At 33.1% G+C, this 23,941-nt stretch overlaps 1 protein-coding gene across 6 annotated transcripts in view; it reads right to left on the reverse strand.

Annotated features, from left to right (window-relative positions):
* Positions 1 to 21,203: 21,203 nt before the first annotated feature.
* The window catches only part of LOC143256961 (G patch domain-containing protein 1), an 85,311-nt gene continuing 82,573 nt past the window's right edge, over positions 21,204 to 23,941 (reverse strand). For all 6 annotated transcript variants that reach the window (XM_076514895.1, XM_076514893.1, XM_076514896.1 and 3 more), the window contains one exon: positions 21,204 to 22,728. In XM_076514895.1, coding sequence (XP_076371010.1) covers positions 22,612 to 22,728 — 117 coding nt within the window. In that variant the 3' untranslated portion in view covers positions 21,204 to 22,611. The remainder of the gene's footprint in view (positions 22,729 to 23,941) is intronic.

A 23,941-nucleotide genomic window follows, 5' to 3' on the forward strand; every position in this document is an offset into this window, starting at 1 on the left:
CATTACATTAATATAATTAAGAAAAACGATGTATTCTGGAGAGGTTTCTAGAAAAACATATTAACAAAGTCTAGGAAAATGTAGTAAAAATATGTGAAAAATAAGCAATCCTTACAGTTATATTTTTCTATTAAAAAACAACACAAATTGTATAAGTATAGAAATGTATTACTGACCCAGTTCAGTAGAATAAATGAAAAAACCAAAACACACACACACACACACACATTAGTTTGTTATAACCAAAAGCAAGCCATAACAAAAATAAATAAAAAATAGGAAAACTACACTAATTGAAAGGATCCCAGGGTACAAACTATAATGTGGGATATAAAATATACCCCAGGTTTTGAAGGTGACTGTGGAAGTAGGACCCACATTGTGGTGGGGATACACTGTCTGTCAGTTTTAACCAATCTCACATAAATAAAAAATAAAGGACTAGAAATAGAAATTAGAGGAGTGAGATATGGATGCTCAAGCCCAAAACATCTCACATTTATATCACCCTTTACTGCCTGCAGACAATTATGGGAACATGACTACTCTCCAAAGTAAAGAATAAGAAAAAATTGAATAAGAAAAATAAGGTACTTCTATTTGGGGGTAAGTAAATTAAACCCATCTCTTGAAGTTAGCATCCCAACCCCATTACGGTATAAAGGCACTACTTGGTAGACTAGTAAACAAATTATACTAACATGAAGAGTCACATCCAGTTATCTAAATTAACTAATACAACTCCCAACCACCCCAGTGTCATAGGCCCTACCCCATCCTAATATCATTCCTACCTTAACATTTTCATTCAACTCCTTTTTTCATACACTTTTTTACATTTCCTGACATCCTATCTGAACAACTTTGATCTATTTAAACAGCTTAAATTTATAATGTTTTTCTTTAATTTCATCCTTTATGCTATTTATAAGTCAATCTGGTTTTATATTTTCAGGCACACCTTTTCTTATTGTAAATAATATTTCTGTCTCAAATACATATACATTTATTTTTTTTTCCACATTTGATCATCTTCACATTATTCATTTACCCAGCTTACAACAGAATTTTTGTTGTACCACTTCATAATTTGTATCATAGAAATTTGTTACCAAAATGTTATTATTCCTTATTTCCATATGTAGTAAAAACATAAATCTAATTGAGAAATGATTATTTATGCCCATACATTCCAGAAACCACCTCCTTAACCATTTCCATTCTGGAGTTAATAAAACTAAAGTTATGTATTTCTAATAGGTACTTACCTCTTCTCACACAAATACCTACTCTTATTAAATGCTGCCATCTGTATGCAAACATTTTTTTTTTTCACATGTTACAACCTTGGAACCCCATCTACCTTAGAATCAACTAGTTCAAATGTATCTTACATGTACAGTGATGTGAAAAAGTTAGGACACCCTATGAAAGCCTGTGTATTTTTGTAACATTTTTGGATATATAGATATTTAATCTAAATTTCAACAATACTGAGAGATTATAGGAATATAACTCAACAATGAAAACTGAAGAAACGGGCTGTACGTGCAAGAAACCCCTTAAACATCTCACAGCTTACAGAATTCTGCATTGAGGAGTGGGGCAAACTTTCTTCAGACCGATGTTAGAGAATGATGCAGATGGCTGCAAGAAGCGTCTCACTGCAGTCATTTCAGCCAAACGGGGTAACACTAGCTATTAGGGGGTAGGATGTCCTAACTTTTTCCTCAGTTAGAATATGCATTTTTGTAGAATTACATTTACAGATGATCTTGAAAGGTCTTTTCTTCAGTTTTAATTGCTGAGTCATATTCCTATAATCTCTCAGTATTGAAAGTTTACTGCAAATCAATGTGACTTTTGCTGTTGATTTTCAGAGACAAGTTCAGAAATGCACGGCTTCACCTTGGCAAGTGCCACTCTCCTATCATTTTCGCAACAAAGTCTGTTCCTTTTCTTCGTTTTTATGTCTACCATCCTCGAAAAGGATTGCTTGCAAAGATACGTTGTAACAAACGGTATGAGTATCTCAAGGGCTTTCTTAGTAATAAGAGGGTACGCTACGATTTTGTGACACCAAAACACTGAGAGCGTTGTTGTTCTGAAAAGTTGCTGTTGCACCTGGCTCTGCTAAAGTTCAATGATTTCGTCAAGGTATTCATCATTGACATCTGCAGTCGCAACACTAAACGTGAACAGCTGTCTCACCCATGCTGGATAAGACTCTTTGGTGGGGAACTAACTGTCAAGAGACTTTGTGAGCTCATCTCAGTGCATGGCAATTGCTTGCTTCAGTTCCCCGGGAGTAGCTTTGCGTGAATTTCAAAACAAACAAACAAACATTTCCCCAGGTACAGAAACGTCTCCGATTTCAGACACATCTTCGATTTTACTTACACAGTCGTTCAGCAGGGGAAAGTTTGCGAAGTTATTATACTCTGTTCGTCGTTTCCATAACTATGGCTTTTTTTGAAAAGCCGTCAGGTTTTATTCCGCTTCGATGATGTTGACTCCACCGCCCTGCATCTGTTGATTGAGAGCATTGAAGATATCGGCCATGTACGCCAAGATGAGAATGAACTCAGATTTTTCGAAGCAATCTGCATGACATTGTTGGTTCTTTCACAAAAACAGGTCTAATTCCACACGCATGGCAAAAACACGATTCAGCACCTTTCCCCAAGATAACCACCGAATGTTAGAATGGCACAGAAGAACCTCGAATTCAGAGTCCATTTCATTACACAACTCCTTGAAGATGCGGTGCTTCAGAGCACTATTTCGCACAAAGTTCACACATTCCACTACAATTTTTAATACTTCTGCCAGTTTTGAAGGCAAGGTTTTTGTTGCCAACGCATGCCTGTGTAGAACACAGTGCGTTACAATGATGTGTGGTGCATTGGCTTTCACCAGTGCACCAAAACCCAAAGATGTTTCATTCCAGAATGACTGGAGCTCCATCCAAACAAGCAGAGACCATATCCCACGAAAAATCGTTGTCTCTGAAGAAGTCATCCACAAGTTTCTTCACGTCAGCTGCCTTAATTATTGTTGTAAGAGGCTTACAAAGTAAAAAATCTTCTTTTGACTCGTCGATCTTCACACAGCTTATGAATACAACAAGCTGGCTTAGATTGGAAACATCATTGGTCTCGTTGAGTTGAAGGCTTAATTTTGCTGAGCTTGAAATCAGATCTGCAACTACTTGAACCAAGATGTCAGTGTTTACCGTCAACCATTCAACCTCCAACTAGCAGACCCAAACCCAGATCACCAAAAAGATAGAAAATTCTAGACTGAAGAAGAACCAGCTGTTAACTACCGCAGAATCTTACTTTCAATCCCCACCAACTATAGTCCCAACAGCCATACGTCCGTTAATCCACCAACCAAATTCTGTCCATGAATCTTTCGACTCTGACGATGGACTCTTCCTAGCCTGATAGATACTTCTGACTTCTCTTAGCTCCAAATAATGTTTCAAATGCTTCTTCATGTTTTATGTAACTTAATGTATTAATAACCTTGTTTTCTTAACTTTCATCCACTGCTTGGCACGACCAAGATATTTTATTTGGCGCCCTAGCCATAAAAGTGGGGTTTCTCCTTGGTTGCCTTTTGGCCAGGCATAGCCAGATTGTTCGGACGCTTAACTCGTGGGGAAGTTATAAAGTATCATCAATCCCACTATTCGTTGGTAAAGAGTAGCCGAAGAGTTGGTGGTGATGATTAGTTGCTTTCTCTCTATTCTTACACTGATAAATTAGTGATGGCTAGAGCAGATAGTTCGTGTGTAGTTTTGCGTGAACTTCAAAACAAACCAGTCTTTGGTTGTCTTCCAAGCTGCTACCGAGCATGTTAGAACTTCAGACCAAACTACTCCAAAGTTTTACATTTATCTTACGTCAAAGGCATAAAGTGTCATAAAGTTTAGCTTAAACTGACGATTAGTGGTGTTTGAAGTTTGACAGTGTTTGAATTAACGACTCATTTACAATTTTTCATTTGACATAATTTATAGTATCAGGTCATCCCTTCACAAATGTCCGATTTTAGGTTAACTTCTGTCAAATCATGAGAGACCAATTTTCCAAGTTTTAACACCTTTCAAAACTGTTGCTGATGACGGTGAACTGTTGACTGGGTTGAATTAAGCTTCTGTGCTAGTCATTAAACTGTTACAGCACAATCTTCATCAAGTGCAGCCAGCAGCAAGTCATCATTAAATTCAACAGTTCGACCTAAACGTGGTGCATCACTTAAGCTGCAGTCACCTGATCTGAGATTCTGAAACCACCATCGACATTTTCTTTCACTGAGAGATCTCCACATCATAAACACCTTGAATGTTTCGTGCAATTTCTGTTGTACTATTGCCTTTTTTTAAAAAATTATAAAGCATTATATGTCTCATGTGCTCCTGAGACACACCCATCTTCATAAGGACTTATTTGATTAATGATCTGAAAATGTGGAGTTAAATTAGTTTCTTTCATTTGTCTGAACATTTTAATACACGTCTTACTGCATAGTTTAGTCATTAAATTCTTCTACAACGACAGAAATGATGATGAACTTTCTTTATTAAATTTTCGGACATTTCTTGTGGGATGACCTGATATGATGTGTTACTTTGATTTCCAGTTGATTTGTGATCAACATTACTCGTATAAAAAACAGCATTAATAGTGTAATAATTTCTTAATATCAATTTAATGTTCCGCAGGTGTTATTAAGCTCAAACAATCAAATGACAGTGTATCCATCTGTTTGTTTTTAGTATTACCGTGTTTACGAATTAATTCATTGTAGATTAACTTGGTAAAACGTTGTAACCACATCTACTCGTATTACACTTTGCATATCCCATATAGTCAATATCATGTATTTTCTCTGGTATTTATTGTACGAGGCATCTAAAGCAAATATAAATGTGAATGTCTTCCATAAGCAAGAAGGAAAATAAAATAAATTTTAAGAGATATATGATACAGGGAGCAGGTGGTCAAAGATTCGAATGAGAAACATGTTAGATCCTTTAGACTAGCATTTATAACTCTTCCGTTCATTTGCAGTGATAAACTGCAAGGGTGGTTGGCCAGTAATAACATATAAAAAATGGGCTACTCAGAGAGAAAAATCTGTTTTACAGATACTTGACAAAAGTCACACTGGAAAATGGTGTATATTACCGTGATTAAAGAAAATACTGATTCAAATGTTAAAAATCAAACAAACAAACTTCCAAAATAGAACAGATAAATGTATTAAGAGGCAAAGGTGCAGAGATCCCTAGGAAGAAGTTTAAAATGAGTATAAGCATACTGAGAAACCTTTGCTTCTACTGAGCTTCATCCCAAACAATAATAAAATGTAATAGGTCATAACTGTCTAGGCAATCAATTCTAACATTATGGAACTCCATTTATCATATGCTATGCTCATTAAGGCAAAGACTAAGGCATACAGAATTTAACTTCCATTTCTTGTTTTCTTACTGAGTAATGCTGCCATCATATTATCAAGTACACTGATCTCCAAAACCCAAGGATACAGAATATATGGATGATCTATATATATGATGAACTTTATGAAGGATGACATGAAAAAGACACAAATTGTCTTCCATAAAACAATAGATAAAATGTATAACTAAACTAACCGGGTTAAGATAGAAGGTGATAAGTCATGAAAATACTATGTAGTCATAATATGATATGCTGTGCTCATTAAAATATAGACTACGGTATAAAGAATTTAACCTCCATTTCTTGTGCTGTTACTGATACAAATGCACTACTCAACTCACAGATAACATATACGAAAACTGAATGCTACTGGTCAAAGTGTGATGTATTCACTCTTCAATGTGAATAATGTCACACTAAATTTGTTCACCATTAATTAAAATTAGAGGTCGCAAATGGTAAATATTTAATTCCAGTGCAAGTGAGAATCATACTGTTTGTTATGGTTCACCTGTATGAAGATTTCTTTCAGCTATTCCTAGAAGAAATGATATCCTAGTTAAAGTGCTTGTTTAGATTACAGATAGATATCATGTCTTCATATGTTACTTGAAGGTCAAAAGCAAGTAGCTATTTTCCTCCATACTTAGATTGACATGCATACGTGAAGTGAAAAATAAAATACATACGAATACACAAGCTACATTTATTAAAAACTTAATCATATTAATCATGAGTATAATTTCAACAGAATATCAATAAGGTTGAGAAAATAGAAATGCTTCAGTGGCAAAGAGTCCTATACAGTTTGTAACAAACATATTTAACCATCCCAGTTTAAAGTTCTCAATAACATGTGTTAATCTATTTCATGGAAATTGATAGAATAGTTTTCATTGTAAAATAATAACTTAAATCAATCAAATAATATCACAAAATGGTCCAGAACTTTATATCAGGTAAACATTTTCATAAGTTTTGACTAACTCTGAAATTTTCTTTCTATATTACATATTAATTCTACCAAAGGAAGAAGTGAGTTATCAGGAAAGTAGGATATCCTAAACAAAAACAAAAACAAACAAACTAGCAGTACAATTGTCTATAGCTAACAAGACAACAAACAGTGTCAAAATCAAGATACAAAAGTAGTAAGCATGCTTTCAAAAGCTGTGATGATAGCAAATTGAAGATATTACACACTGAGTAATGCACTGAAGTTCATTACATCACAAATAAGACTAGCAGACGGAAAGAAAGAAGAGTTTAGATAAACATAAAATGACAAAATGTTTGCCTTGCAGCTGTATCATACTCTCCAAAAGGGTTAGTGGTGCCAAGTAAAGTGATTATATCACTTTTACTGTTAACACTTAATAAAATAGGTAACATGTCACCAGAATTTATTACTTTGTATAAGATGCATTAAAAATTAAGATTTTCCACAAGAGCACAACTCCAAATCTATGCAATACAGCATATAACAAGATAGCTATCAAAGAACATGCACAAAACAATAAAAAAAATTATAATATTGAGGGACTGGAAGATTTCTGATGATTGCAGTCATGCATCACAAAAAATTGGAAACGAGTGAGTTAGTATGTATCTAGTGTGTAGGTTGAGGTAAAGAAAATATAACTCTTTTGCTAGATTGTGTTGCAAAAGTGAAAGAAGCAGGCCTCAGTATTCTTGTTTTATATGTGACCAAAGTAGCAACAAATACCTAATGTTGGATAATTTTGGTATGACTCAAGATAAACCATAGTTGTTTGGTCAAGATGGAGAAATGATACTTGTTTTGTGTAATTACAAAAACATACAAGAAATAATATGAATAAGCATGGGTACATTTTCCATGGAAGATATCAAATGATAATATATTGAAAACCTATTTAAATTTGATTCCACTAGAAAAATCTAAATGGCACCAAAGTTGACATCTAATCACATAAATATCCCTTCAAACAATGTTAGCCATACACATGTTAAGCCATAAAATGTCAGCAAGCACATTTATTATGAATGACCAAGGCAAATGGTATAGGGAACCATATGCTAAGGCCTCATCACACTTCATTTAAAATATGAATTCTCTCTTCAGTGTATTCAACAGTCGTTCAAGTAAAGACCTTCAAGAACTTAGGCGAGGTACTAAAACTTCATCAACCTATTTTGAGTTTTTTTTTTATTTTTTTTTATCTATGTCTTCAAATAATGACTTCGAAATTTCCTGGCATGGAGGAAAGGTACAAAAATATAGCTTTCTTCTATTCTCGACTGGCAGCTTAATACTATGTTTGAAAATGTTCTGGGCATAATTAATAACAAAATACACTGTGGATAATGTGCTTACTAATAGACTGACCCACGATAAACTTTTCCAAAATCAAAATCCACGGTAGATACCGTGATACATTATGCAGTTAATGCTGCATACAGACAGGTGGCAATTAATAGTATCCTTGCACCTGTGCATGATAAAATTACCAAGACAATGTTTACTTTATCGCTGGTGCAGAAAGTTTCACTAGAAAATGAGTGAGAAACTATAATACAAAATCATTTTTGTAATGAAGTACAGCACATTCACTACCTAACAGTGAAACTGTACCTGAGATCACAATTGGCACCACCTATATCTGAAACGAATGTACAGAGATCATACATTTTCATGAAATCTTACTTAATTGTCAAAGAATGTTGTTGCCTACAAAGATCTAAACCTGGTGAAAAAAAACAAACAATAAAAATATAGTAAATGAGAAAAATGCGATGATGCTTGATTTATGTCACACAGTGACGCAACAGTTGTTTGTTTGTTTGTTTGGGAATTTCGCACAAAGCTACTCGAGGGCTATCTGTGCTAGCCGTCCCTAATTTAGCAGTGTAAGACTAGAGGGAAGGCAGCTAGTCATCACCACCCACCGTCAACTCTTGGGCTACTCTTTTACCAACGAAAAGTGGGATTGACCGTAACATTATAACGCCCCCACGGCTGGGAGGGCGAGCATGTTTTGGCGCGACTCGGGCGCGAACCCGCGACCCTCAGATTACGAAGTGCACGCCTTAATGCGCTAGGCCATGCCAGGCCCCCCGCAACAGTTGAGTAAACTTATTTGAAAAAGAAGCTGTATACATTCACTTCCCTTCAACAATATCTTGTCTTTTCCAGTCATTCCATGGTTTCATTAGTTGTGAAACTAGAGGAGTGTAAAAGTTGTAATACCATTATTCAATGACAAAATTTGTTTCAAAGGCTTGTTAAGTAAATTGTCAACCGCAGATGTGTTGAAGTAGCAGCCATTCATTATCTGGTTTCATTCAACCTTTATTGTACGCATGCATTTCACACAACATTTCTTATGCCAAATCTCTATACCGGACTCTTCAACGCACACACTTTTGCCTTTAACTAAACTTATACGCACACTTAGAGCCTTTATTATTAACCTGGCTATGAGGAATATAATGGGCCCCATGGCATGGTATGTTTGATCAACAAAATGTATCAGCGGTATCTTTGCTAGGCGTGCGACTCGTAATCCTAAGGAGGCTCCACTTTCTTGATCGCGGGTTCGCGCCCATCTGCGTCGCCTACAAATTTACGATTACTAAAAATCATCAAGACTCTTTCTGCCACTACCCTCTCAGCCGTGGGGTCGCGGGTGTATAAATCCCACTATTCGTGACCCAAGAGTCAATCCTGCCTTCCCTCTAGTCTATTCGTTGGTAAAATTCAAACACAACCCTGATCTCTCATTCACGATAGCCCAAAGAGTTGGCGGTGGGTGGTGATGACCTACAACTGAATCTGACCTTCCAGATATAACAAAAATCTAGTCTTAAAACAAAATGATATATCGGCACTCACACAGGTAAACGAAGAAGGTGTGCTACCTGTCCATATATAAACAGCATCACGCATATACGAGGGAAAACAGAACTTTCAACACAAAACACTTCTTTACAAGTACCGCTGAATGTATTATTTTCTGCATAAATTGCAAATATACAACAGTTTATACATTGGACAAATAGGCCTCAATCTCGACGGTATAGCACGAAGACATCTAAATCATGTTAAACTTGGGAACCAAGATACACCTATTGCAAAAACATTTACTATCAACACCAATACAGTTGAGAACTTTTCGAATCTAGGACTTATCAGTGCTCCAACAAACGTTTACAAAACAGAACGACAGGAAAGAAGATTAATTTACAGTCTGGAAACCCCACAGTTATGTAGTTTAAATGAACGTTTGTCTTTTCTATAGATTCTCTCTTCTTTTTTTTTTTAAAGTTTCATTTCAAATGTTTTATGTTTTCTTCACTTGTAATATTCGTGCATAAGACGTAATTTTGTAGAGAAATTTCATGTTCAAAGTTAAAAATGCTGCGCACTTTTTTTTAAAATTCTGCTCCTGCATTTTTGCTGTAAGCTGTATAATCTGACAAAGAACGTCATCTTCTTAAAACAAAAATATAAAACAACCTTGCGACGGTTTACGCTATTGTTTAACTTCTAATTCTTCGCTAACCAGGTGTTTAAACGGTTACCTACCAATAAAATTTGTTGTGATCTGGTAATGAAAATATTGTATGGGCGAGTAAATTACAAATATATATATATAGAATAAAATATATACTGACGAAGCTCATTATGAACAAAATAACAGATTGAAATACACCATCAATGAGATTCTTTGGTGCAACTTCTCCAAATGTATGCGCTCAACACCAATTACTGTGAGACAGAGAAGAACTACAGTCTTCCCTAATCTGCAATAAACACGCCAAGAACTTTTAATAAAATCTAGAATTTCATTATTGCTTCCGTTATTAAAGTTTGTACACGAATTCAGTATAATACACCATGACTTCAGTAAAATACACCATAACCCTCTTAAAAGTTCTGAAGATGCGAAATAGTGTAATTTTGGCATAGAGAGGACTTGAAAAAAATTACGGAAGTTTAAATCTAAGGGCTCATTTTTAAAAATCAACTCCTTTTACAAATACATCTGAAAGTCATTACATAACTTTTTTGTGTATAAAATCTTATCTCGACATCAGTAACGACCAACCTCTATATTTGGGTGAACAACCATACATACATCAAGAAACTACCTTTGATAATGTCAGCGAACATTTAACTTTCAATATGATGCTTCTAACATATCAGAACCAATATATTTAATATAAAGGTTCATTTCCTAATCACGACCAATACTGTGATTCAAAATATACAAGAAAATCATATTAGACATGAACAGCACCCAGTAGAACCTTCATTAGTTTAGGATATTCCTTACGAAAATGTCGTAAAGATATAGATTAATTATATTGACAAAATAAACCTAAATGTAGTAACTAGTCATCTGATGTACATAAAACCTTGCTAAAACTTTTTAACCAACAAGGCGTTATAGCTTAACCTGCCGATAAAAGTGATACAATAGGATTATAGCGTAAAGATTTGTACTCTTGCAGAGAACCAATTTTCCGATATCAACTTTTACAGTCACTTAGTTGCCGATCCCACTACTTTGTCCAACCTACAAATTAGAATTACTGTTGATTAATTAACTTACACAAGTAACTCGCCATGAATATTACTAAATTAATTATTAGCAATCCGAAAATTTTACTTCCCAAAAATCTATAAAACAGGGAATCTTAGTCATCTAATTATTTCCGTCTGTAACTACTCCACTGAATTAGTTTCGTCTTTCCTTGTCGATTTTCTCAGATTCATTGTCATAAGTGATACAATGCATGCACTCCAAATGCCAACAACTTCATTTAATGGCAGTGAAAATTATGTACTTCTTTTGGTTCAAAATACTCTACACATTGATTCTCCATGATGAAGATATGAAAGTTCTCAAACATTATCTGAATATGCAGTCTTCACTGGACCTTTAGCTCATATGCTCATAAGTTTTTTGTTGAACTTTATTAAACTAGAACGGATTCTCCTTTAATCGCGAGTTTTACCAACAAACAAAAGGTGTTGTTATTGGCACTAAAATATTACAGACGATCCCACTTTTCGTTGGTAAAAGAATAGCCCAAGAGTTGTTGGTGGGTGATGATGACTAGATGTCTTCCCTTTAATCTTACACTGCTAAATTAGGGATGGCTAGCGCAGATGGCCTTTGTGTAGCTTTGCGCGAAATTACAAACAAACAGTACAAACTTACCGATTCTCATCCCTGTCTCCGCTGTCAAAATATAAAGAAATGAAAGATTTCTTTATGAATCGGTCCTACTCTAAGCTATTAATTTATAGGAGAAACCTCCCAACGCGAACATTCTGTAATTAAAGAATACACTCTAAAAGCCTAAACCTAACTCTAAAAAAAACTTTCAAATATCACCAGTTTGCTAGATGATCAAATAAAACTTAACTTATTTATTAATGAGCTCAAAACATCCAAAATATTTCAAGAATGATACTCTTCATCTACAGACATAATAAAAGCAAACAAACATTTAGGATCACAATCATCCAGAAACTAATTCTCTGTGTGGGTATGTCACCTACCAATATTTCAAAAGTACATCACCCATGTATGGTCCCAGTGCTTTTTGTACTTTAGGCACAAATCTACACAATTGGCTAAACTACAAATTATACGTGTTTTGCTTCACATGGGTATATAAATCTATTTTGTTAGCGTTATAAGTTTTCAAACTAACTGCTGAACCACTGAGGACATGAGCCAGACAGAAAATTCCAAATACGTCGTTTATTCAGTTTCTCTCATCACTGCTCTTATGTTAAATTACCATACCTTTTATCATTGTGTTTAGTTTGAAAGTATTATTCGATAAAAACGGTCATTATCTCATTTTTATTTTCTTACATTTTTTGCCTTTATTCATGTTCTTATTTTCTTAGTCTATTCGCTATAATATAAGGCCTGGCGTGGCCAAGAGTGTTAAGGCATGCGAATCGTGATCTGAGGGTCGCAGTTTGGAACCCCATCGCGCCAAATATGCTCGCCTTTTCAGCGGTGGGGACGTTATAATGTTACGGTCAATCCCACTATTCGTTGGTAAAAGAGTAGCCCAAGAGTTGGCGGTGAGTGGTGATGACTAGCAGCCTTCGCTCTAGTCTTACACTGCTAAATTAGGGACGGCTAGCATAGATGGCCCTCGAGTAGCTTTGTGCGAAATTCAAAAACAAACAAACACTATAATATACTTTTTTCACCATTTAACCCAACAACTTATTAATTTTTATCGTTGTGTATTGTTTCTATAAGTTCTTTTTAGCTGATTGTTTAAATTTTTGATATCTAAATAAAATAAATACTTGTTAGCTAAAAGTTCGGTTACAGAAAAATACAACAATAACAAAATGATGGCTGACTCTGAAAACTGAATATCACAATGTTATGGCCACTGGTTTGTTTATATAACATACATATTTGATAAAAGTAGACATTAATCCATGTATTCTAGCTATCGAACATTCAATAACGTGGGAGTACAAGAAAAACTGGCTTTAAGCTTCTTATAAAAATGAACTGGTGGTATAGTTTAATTTTTGTGTATGTGATAATAATATTGGATTTTTCAGAAACATATATGATCTGAGTTTTTTAAGTAACGTGTTTTCTCCAATTAAGAAAAGTAAAACCACATATTCTTTTCTGCTTTGGAATCACTTAAATAAAATCTTTAGCTTTGATAAATAGCAGATTATAAGGATATTATTTACGACATTTGTTTTCTGTTGTAATATTGCTAAGGTTTTACCTGTTAATATATTAGGCCCGGTATGACCAAGCGTGTTAAGGCGTTCGACTCGTCATCCGAGGGTCGCGTGTTCGCATCCCCGTCGCACCAAACATGATCGCCTTTTCAACCGTGGGGGCGTTATAATGTGACGGTCAATCCTACTATTCGTTGGTAAAAGAGTAGTCCAACGTTTCGAACTGAAGACGATCTAAGAAGGTGAAAACGTTGTTATGCACTTTTTTTAATTAAAGTTTTAACACCCATATCAGCTGACTTTAGAATACTCAGAGCACAGATAGCTCTTTATGTAGCTTTGTTTTCAATTCAGCAACAACCCCTCTGTGCGTCAATGAGATTTGTTGATTCAAAGGTTGCCAAACTTCAAACGCCAATGAAGGTCAGCTGAACTTTCTGACATCATATGTCAGAAGTTGGAACTTTCTTTATAAAATATGCAGTGTATGTGGGACGGATATTATGAGCAGGGGCGTAGATTTTTTACACCTGATGGGGGGATGATTTTTGCGACCACTTACGTGGACTGTTGAATTTTCAAATTGGTAATCTCTGATTTCGTGAACCTGAAAGCTGTAAACATGCAGTCACAGAGTAATCTTGTTGCCACGATACTTGCATGTATACTTAGGCCTACTGACTAATACTTACGAACTATAACTTAGATCGAAAAGCTTAGAAGCACGCCTATATTAAAGAAGTACATTTCGACTACTGAAAAACCCTACATCTAGGCCTAGTTATGTAATTCGATTGGTAAGAACACGAGAATCACAAGAACAAACACAATTTGTAGGCCTGTGATGCAATAAAACAATTCAACAGACCAAACTGTAGGGGGGGGATGATTGTATGCACTATACCCATCACCTAATATGAAGGGGGGATGTATACCCTCCATCCCCAGGATCTACGCCCCTGATTATGAGTAAGACTTATTTAAAAAACAACAACAAATGTTTCAATTTTAAGTAATCATCACGATAATGATGACCTAAGAAGATCGAAACGTTACTTTTTTTTTTTTTACTTTAAATAAAATTTATTAATACTGATATCAAATGTCTTTACTGTACTTCTCTCAACAATCTTAGGACTGAAGAGGACACATTAAAGTGTCGAAAATTACCTTCAAGTCAATTTTGTTGTTGTTCCAAAGTAGTGGTTAAACAGTTATTTTTGGATTTTACACGATATAGTCCATTCATTTACTATTAGAATGTTAATCTTAACTTATATGATAATATAATTTGGGAAACAGATGTCTGTACGTTAAGGTTACTCAAATTTGTTCTCACAGTCAGCTATTTCCAAGATACAGTCATTCGATTGGTTAACATTTATGCCTCTTAAGACATAGACGACCTCAAGGGAGAGTAGAGAAAGGGGTGCTTGCCTTTCTGGAAAATGACAAACATATCATTTTACTCATTCAATGGATGTTTTATATATATATGTATCTTTATAATTACTGTTGGTTTAAACTTTGCCTCTTCCTCCCAAAAATAATTTCTGTGAATGTTTATGCTTGAAGGTGCAAATATTGTTTAGAAAGAAGGTTTGTAAACAATTTTATTATTATGCATTCATTAGTCTTAGTTTTATCCCATGGCTTTATATTCCACAACTCTATATATTTTGATGAATGTTGATATATTCTATATCAATTTAGATATTATATATCAGTATATCTATTTAGACTGAGGATGTTACTCCAAGTGGTAATGTAAAAATATTACTGTCATTATAAGTTAGGTTTGGTTTGTTTTGAAATTTGTGCAAAGCTACACGAGGGCTATCTGCACTAGCTGCCCCTAATTTAGTAGTGTAAGACTAGAGGGATGGCAGCTAGTCATCACCACCCACCGCCAACTCTTTTACCAATGAATAGTTGGATTGACTATCACTTAATAACGCCCCCATGGCTGAAAGGCCGAGCATGTTTTGATGTGATGTGGATTCAAACCCACAACCCTCGAATTACAATAAGGTTAGATAGAAAGTCTTGTAAATTATAGTAGTATTTGGATGTGCTAACTTAAGTGTCTGAAGTATTTTTTTTTAAATGCATGTTTCATTTTTCAGACAATGAAAATGGTGACAAAAGTGTAAAAGGCCTTAAAGCTAAAGTAAATGTAAAATTTATTGTTTTTAAGTATATTTTTATAAAAAAGAAACTAATTAAAAAGTAGAAACTTATTAGATTACATAAGATAATTAAAAATAATAATATTTTTTTTCACAAGGAATACACATGAGCCACTGTCCATGTGGTTAAAGTTATTTGTTATAATATGCACAAAGCTTTCATCATCAAACAATAAAATTATATGAAAACAGATATTACAGACCTGATGCTTTTTAGGATAAATAATTGGAATTCTCTGTTGCAATACATAACCATTTTTGTTTTGAATTATTTTACTGCAGCTATGTTAAGGGAAAATATATATATATACATTTATCAAAATAACTATGTTCTTCTAGGATGTTCTATAGATTAAATAAAATATGTAAACCATGACATGAAAAGACGTATACTTATTCTTATGATGAAAATCACATTTCACTTGCACTGATTCTTTAAAAGCTTACTAAACTCTGAGATGCAAAATTATTTTTCTTTTTACAAAAAGACCTTTCATGTTAATGAAAAGTTGTCAGCTTTCATGATGCTACACATTGTAAGCTCATAATTATAGTAAACATTTATTCTCCAATACAACATTAGTCCAGCAGACCAACTCAGTGTACAAAAGATAGTCATGTATTTTATTTATACAGATATGACAAGTGATATTGTTTGACATGTTTGATAATTCTTAATATTTTCATAATACCTACAGGGTTTTTAAGTATTTTTTAATTCAATATATAGTTACTAAGTTAAATTATGTATGTGAATAACATTTTTATAGTTGTACACTTGGTTATTTTACAAAATGCAAACACTAAAACTTCTACAGTAAGTTTCTTTCTAATTTGCTAAGGAAGTAGCATGGGGTAGATTAAGTTCACCCTGTCAAGTTTGTTTGGCTTGAATTATTCAAGGGCTTTGTTTTGGTAGTTCTTACTTATGAGGTATTAAAAAAAAAAAAATCACAATTTGTCAATTACTTGAAAACCTTCCACTAACGTTCTTTCGAAATTTGCATAAATACATTAAGGTTTTTTAGTTTACTAGGAGGGCCTAAGAAAACAAATATTTTTGTGAATTATCTGAAACTCCTTTTGTAACTTTAATTTGCAAGTTCATTTTTGAAACTTATTGCACAACAGTTATTTTAAGAGTCTTTTGTGGGGTTTCTTGGGTTATAATTTTAAATACTTTTGTAACATAGTCAGGTAACTGTGTTAGGCTCAGAGTTGAGATCAGGTTAACCTTAATATAAATTCAGAAGGCCCAAGCAGCATTTTGTGTAGTTTTTGATGACACTTTAAACTTTGTTCAGCTTTTCATGACATTTTGGCCAAAGCAAGTCATGAAATAGCATACTGAAGTTCCAGAAACATGTTTCAGGAATTTTATATTTTGTATACTTGTTTCTATTCTATGAACATTTATGGGCAATATATATATATGATGACTTTAAACTTGAATTTCATTGTTTTCTAATTTTGTTTTTTATAATTACTATAATTAAATATACCAGCAAAACATAAACAAATGTACCTACAGCACCAGTTTAATCTTTTCTTTACTGATACAAAAGGTAGAAGATATGAGGAGAGAGAGTATGTAAGACAATATTCATAACAGAGCATATCTGATGCAAGGTACGATAGTGAAATTAATGATAAAAATAGTCGTAAAGAAGAGAAGAGTGTACTACACACATTTAATATTATGGTGTCTGATAGATATTCACTCATATTTAAAACATAAAAAGAAACTGCTACAGAGAAATTATACAAGATACACCTTGGAATCCTACTAACTTGTCCTAAGGTGGGCAGATTTATATTTTGCATGTTCCCTACTAAGACAATTGCTAGACTTTTGTTGATAAGGTTTAGACAGATATATGATCTAACCAGTTTACTGTGTGATGGCTATTATTTAATACAGTTTGTTGTTTCTCGGGTGTTCGAAATGTAAATATCACTACTTTCACTGATGTAACTGGTTTTAATACAAGCAGATGTTCCAAAGTACATATTATAATAGAACTGTAGAAGTGAATGATATTGTATTATTTCTAATTGACAAAAGTGGAAAAACAATGAAAAATAAAAATAGAAAATAAATAATAACACAAGGCTTTTCACATGCTATAAAAACTTGTCCATGTCTGAAAAAAATGACTAGATGTTTCTGGGGGGTTATTTATAGCAACTACACTAGACACTACTCAGAAATGTATTTATTTGAAGCTAAATAATGAACATTACATTTGAATCCTTCCTAACATATATGAGACAAACTGATGTCACAAAGAATTATATAATACATTTATTGATCACTTTGATTTGAGTGTTTATGTTTGTTACTATTGCACCATTATTTTGAATATCTCTTAGTGTATCTGTTATTTCCATTATTAATGTCCTCCAATAAAAAGAAAATTGTCAAACTTGTAAATTATTTTATTATTAAATGAAAAACATTGTTTTTATATATTCATATAATACCTGGAGAAACTGTGTAACTATTTGATAGTTTATGATAATGAATACAGCTTACTGCCTGCTATATATCTATATCTTTCCAATAAAGTTTTAAATGCCAATTGGTTATTTTTAGATATTCTCAACTTTTTGAACATTTTTGATGTATACTAGTACAAAGAGGATAATGGTAGTTACTCATGTTTTATATAGAACGATTATTCCATAATATACATGCTTCATGAACAGAAATAATAAAACTACAATGCACATTTTGATTTGATATAATTAGTTGAATGTTTTAAAAATATTTTTCCACATTACAAAAGAAAAATCTAGAGTACTACAAAATAAAAATAATTTTTTTTTGACATGAAAGATAAATTTTTAGTTGATTTATAGCATATTTTCATGATTTGAAAGAGTGAAATATGAAAATTGAAAAAGCACCCATTTCATCAACAGAAAGGTTCACAGTAACAATACTGAGATTTATGAAATAACAATAAATGGTTACTTGTAAACTTGAATTATACTGCAACAAAGATCAAATTACAATGGTAACTCCTATTCATTGCTCATTGCTTTCCCATGAAGTCTTGTTCATACAGGTAAGTACACAGTAAATGTGACCAGTAGGCATCAAATTAGTTGATATAAATAGTGATTACTAGTTGGAATTAACAGGTTCCCATTGAATTCTTCCAGTAGTGAACAGAAGAATAACTACCAAATAAACTGGACCAATATAAAGACCACTGATGGCGACTCCAATACCATAAAAAAATGAGAATAAAGAACCATAGTGATGAAAACTAAACATTGTGGGCTTCTACAAAATCATGTACAAATTTTACTTAAATGTGCTTTGACAAATATTACCTCAAAAATGTTTTCACGTTTCCATATTGTACTGGAAACGTTAATTGTACTGGCAGTTAATTTTTTTTCAAACACCAGATGACAGACTTTTTTTTTCTCTTGCTAAGTTTCTTAGAAAAGTTCTGTATGATATGAAGTAATTCTCAGCACTGAAGTTAAGAGCTAATCAATAACATTGTAGCATGAAAAATTAAAGATATAATTTTAATTTTCACTTTATGTTTTATTTGTTATTATAACAAAGCTACACAATTTGCTATCTGTGTTGTGCCCACCATGGGTGCTGGAACCCAGTCTTTAGCATTAAAAGCCATCAGACTTATTGGTGAGCCACCAGGGCTTTCAAATTACAAGTCTAAAAACACATCTACATTTGCTGTTACCTAAAAAAGGGCAGATAACAATAAATTTTACTATTATAATAACACTGCCTGTAAACACCTAGGAAAGTTCAGAAATAAAGATTTTACAATATGGGAAGTCTACAATTTTTTTAGGCAATGTAAAGTATTTCATACAAGAGATGCAAACTTACATTAGTATATAACATATACGAGGGCTGTTCAAAAAATATGCGGACTGACATCATAAAACAAAATGTACTTTATTTAGAAGTTACAGGTCTGGGACCCCTTCAAAGTACTCTCCTCCCCAACGCACACTTATCCCAACGGTGTTTCCACTTGTTGAAACAGTCCTGGTATGCTTCTTTTGTAATGTCCTCCAGCTCCTTCGTCGCATTTGCCTTAATCTCTGGAATCGTCTCAAATCTTCTTCCTTTCAAGGGTCTTTTGAGTTTGGGGAACAAGAAAATATCTCAAGGAGCAAGGTCAGGTGAGTAGGGGGGGTGGGTGGGGAAGAACAGTGATTGAGTGTTTGGCCAAAAACTCACGAGTTCTGAGGCACAAATTTTGCAGCAACGAGGTGCATCTTCAATTTTTCGGTCAAAATCTCATAACAAGATCCAACTGATATCCCACACTCTTCAGCAAGCTCCCTGACAGTCAGACGTCGATTTGCCCGCACCAGGGTGTTGATTTTGTCGACATGTGGATCGTGAGTTGACGTGGAAGGACGTCCAGGACGCTCATCATCTTCAATGGACTGTCGACCATCCTTAAAACGTTCATACCACTTGAAACATGCTGTACGCTTCATAGCAACATCACCGTAAACCGTGTTAAGCATAGCAAAAGTTTCAGTCGCAGATTTTCCAAGTTTAACACAAAATTTCACAGCAAGTCGTTGCTCCTTCAGATCATTCATTCTGAAATCCGCCAAACAAAAAAATCGCACTTCACTTAAAACCGCGTAGCTAATACACAAATGAAGATATCTGCAATTGGGAAATGGCGTCGTAATCAGCTGATCTGTGCGAACCTAGCGACACCAAGCGGATTCCCCTGGAACCAACTGGAGCCGTGCAATTCAAACAGTCCACGTATTTTTTGAACAGCCCTCGTATATAAATAAGAAACAAAAATTAAATATATTGTTAGTGTAATTCTTAATTAGTTTGAAATGGGTACCAAACTTCACTGATACTGTGAAGTAATAATTTGAGTTAAATATAGGGTCTGTTTGGTTCACTTCTTAAGTTTTTCAGTTTTCGTGGCTCAGAGAATAAAGCCACAATTTAAGTTCTTTATACAATTTGAAAATAGCATTTCTTCTTATAATGTTTATTCCTTGTTTGCAGTTTCAATCTCTGTTTAGTATTGATGATGGTATGGAAAATCAACCAAACTGTCTCCTTTATGAGGCTTTTTAGACCTAACTTACTTTTTGTATACTGGTTAATGACTACTCCCCTAAGAGCAATGCATCGTTATTACAATATTTCAATACAGGTTTTGGAATATATTAGGGCTTATACAGGTTAGCACACCAGAAGTATTCCATACTTTTCTACAGTTCCCATTGATACCATTGTTCAAAGTTTCCTATAGGCTCAGATTTCAACTGGCTCTCCTATTAAACAAAGGTAATTTAATATTTCTCTGCTTTGTTTTTCAAACATTTATTTGTTTAATAATGAATGGAATTTAGAAAAATTTCAATAAAATCAGATAACAAACTGCATGCAGACAAATTCACACATCCTTTCATAAACAAAAACTGTCAAATTTTTATTTGTTACCCTTAATATAATAGTACAATGTGCTTGAAAATAAGCACAATGATTTTTAGATATTTTTTAAAACAAAAATCTTTCCATCTCACCATTTGATACACTGGCAGAAAATAGCAAAATTTATAAATGTTAAAATTTTTCCAGATAGATATTTTAGAAAAAGAGGGCATATTTATTATAGATAATTTATCTCAGATGAGTCTTTATTGATTTATTATGTTACCTATGATATGTATTATGATTTCAAATAACTTGAAATATGAATTTAGAAGTTGATTAAATGTTATGTATTAAATTTAAGATATATTCTGACAAGATTGATACACACAATTCTCTTTCTTAACACAAATATATTTTAATATATAAACAACAATACAATTTATAACAGCTATTACAAATAATTAAAATTATTGGTTTATGTACAAGAATTTTACAAACTATACTGAGTTTTCTATCTGGTCCAGAACTGAATATTTCATTGAATGTCCAAGTCCACAATGAGTAAATTAATTCTGTTGTGATATTGTTACAACTTGCATAAGCTAGTTAGCTGTCTTTTCTTGGCTGGCCTCACACCATTTACAAGCTGACTTTTTACTAATGAAGATATTTAATATCCTTGTAGAAATACTAACATCCAAAGTTAATTCTCTGAAATTGAATGGTTTGTAATGTTCGAAATTTACAAATGTTCCAAGTCAAATTCTGTAGTTTTTTTACTAATAAGCGTTAATTACAAGTATACATTCTGAGGCTTATAGTATACTGACTGTAGCTGACCAACAATATTTTATTACTGTGTCTCAGTTAGCTTTTACACTAATTAGGCAAGATTCTCATACATTCAACAATATTGGACAATATACTAGTATTCTCATAAAACATACTGTTCATTCTTACTTTCAAGAATCTTCTACAAATTAAGAGAACAGGTGGGACTTGTGCAATACACATCCAACAATATACATCACATGCATCAAACTGAAAAAAATGCAATATTAAAATAAATGTATAACAATAAATCTGTTACATGTTGAAGATTTCTTCAACATTACAAAGACATCAACCATACCATCTGATAAGTACTTTATTGACCATTGGGGCTATGAATAGATGGAGTGGCCAGTTTTCCTAAAACATGATTATCATCAATTGAAGAAATGACATTTTCTTTCACAGAAAATTATTTATTTAAGATTTATACTGAATACTAAAAAAAAAATTAAACTGCTGATAGACTTTGTGGTAGATGTTCACAGGTATTAAGCTTTTCTTAAAACTCTTTCTGATGTTTCAGCTATTACATTCTGTAAAACTTGTATGGCTTACTTGACCATTAATTAATACTAAATGGAGCTCTTCTATCATTCAGATCAATGGCTCAAACAACCTCACTTGGATGCAATAAGTTCCCTCCTACTTCTTTTTAAGTGCTCTTACCTACTATATTTTATGTCAAGCTAATGTTAATGAGGTTCACTTATAATCTCAATTTAAACAAAGAAATTACAGCAACAGTTTCTCAAAATAACTCAAATCACACATTGTAAGAAAACTGTAAAACCAGGCTTGAATTAATATCAAAACTGTACCTTCAGTTAGAACTGAAAGCTTTACAAAATCATACCTAACTAACTGAAATAGCAAAATTATACTTCCAAGTCATTTATTACACAAAGCTACATTACAAGTTGAATATCAATGCATTTTAGATATCCTTAGGTTAAAAAAAAAATTGAGAGGTCAATCTGGTTCTGAAGATGAAGAGTTTCCACTACTGGTATCACTATCATTTATATTTGAGCTTGTTTTTGGACGTTTGAGGGAATGAGTTCTTTTGCGTTTCTTTTTGGACTTTTCCTGTTAAATTATATATTTTTGTAAATATTAAAAATTTACTATTATTACCAACTGTTACAAAAGACTGCATTAAAAGTAATCTTAAACAGGAAAAACTTTGAGAAACATTTTTAAACTAACAACTTTTCATATCATACAGTATTTTCCTTTTTCAAAGGGAAGAAATCTAAAAAAATTTACCACAATAAATATTTCAATTCTCAATGATTAACGTAAAAGAAACAACAAGAGTAAATTTTAGTTTTAAGTCATTAAGTACTCTAATTTTTCACTTGCTGTTATTATGGCTTGAAGAAACCAAGGATATTCAAAAACCTGAAATAGTGTACCAAAGACTTTTTTTGAAAACAGTGTTCCTCAAACCATTAACAGTTCTAAAGTTAAAGCAGTATTGCCATTAGAAATTAAAAATCTATCATTTTAAACCAGATGGGGCAAGTGATTAATGCACATAGGTGTGTGAACTAGATACTGTTCTTATGTGAAATTTATATATATGGATATGACAAAAATGCAGTGTTTTATCCTAAGGACTGCATGGGCTCTTTACTATTATATAGGAAATGACCCTTACACGGTTGAAATGCATAACATACAAAATATGTGTCCATTTGACTTGAAGTATTTTATAAAATTATTCTCTCTGATATCTCTACATAAAAAAGTAAAAAGTACAATATTTATTACACTAAAACCATTACAAGAAACTGTAAGCTAAGTGTATTTGAAATTATCAAAAACAAGTATGAACTAAAAAACAAACTTGAAACAACAAAAATGAGGCTAAATTTATCATACAAAATGAAAAACTAGTCAAGGTTTGCACAAAAACCCTGATGACAAAAGAAAAGAAATACTGTTATAGAATTATAAAAACAATACTCAAACAAAGACAGAAAGCTATATATGAAGCACACAGTAAGTTAACATTTTCACCTCATTAACTGTACCAAATACCTAATTTAAAATTGTTACAAAACATATATATATGTATAGTTCTTCCAATCTGAAAAACAAATGTAATGTCTTAATGACTTTTCACATATATATAATCTTGGCCTTGGTCTCAAAGGTACTGGGTTTTTCATTGAAACCTTATGTTTATCAGTACTTTGTACGATCTACACATACATACCACAATCAGTAGAACTAACATCTCCTTGGACAAGCTGAAATACAGGGCAAAATTTATTATGAAACAAAATGAGTCACT

This window comes from Tachypleus tridentatus, chromosome 7, assembly GCF_004210375.1.
Source record: "Tachypleus tridentatus isolate NWPU-2018 chromosome 7, ASM421037v1, whole genome shotgun sequence".
NCBI classification, from domain to species: Eukaryota; Metazoa; Arthropoda; class Merostomata; order Xiphosura; family Limulidae; genus Tachypleus; species Tachypleus tridentatus.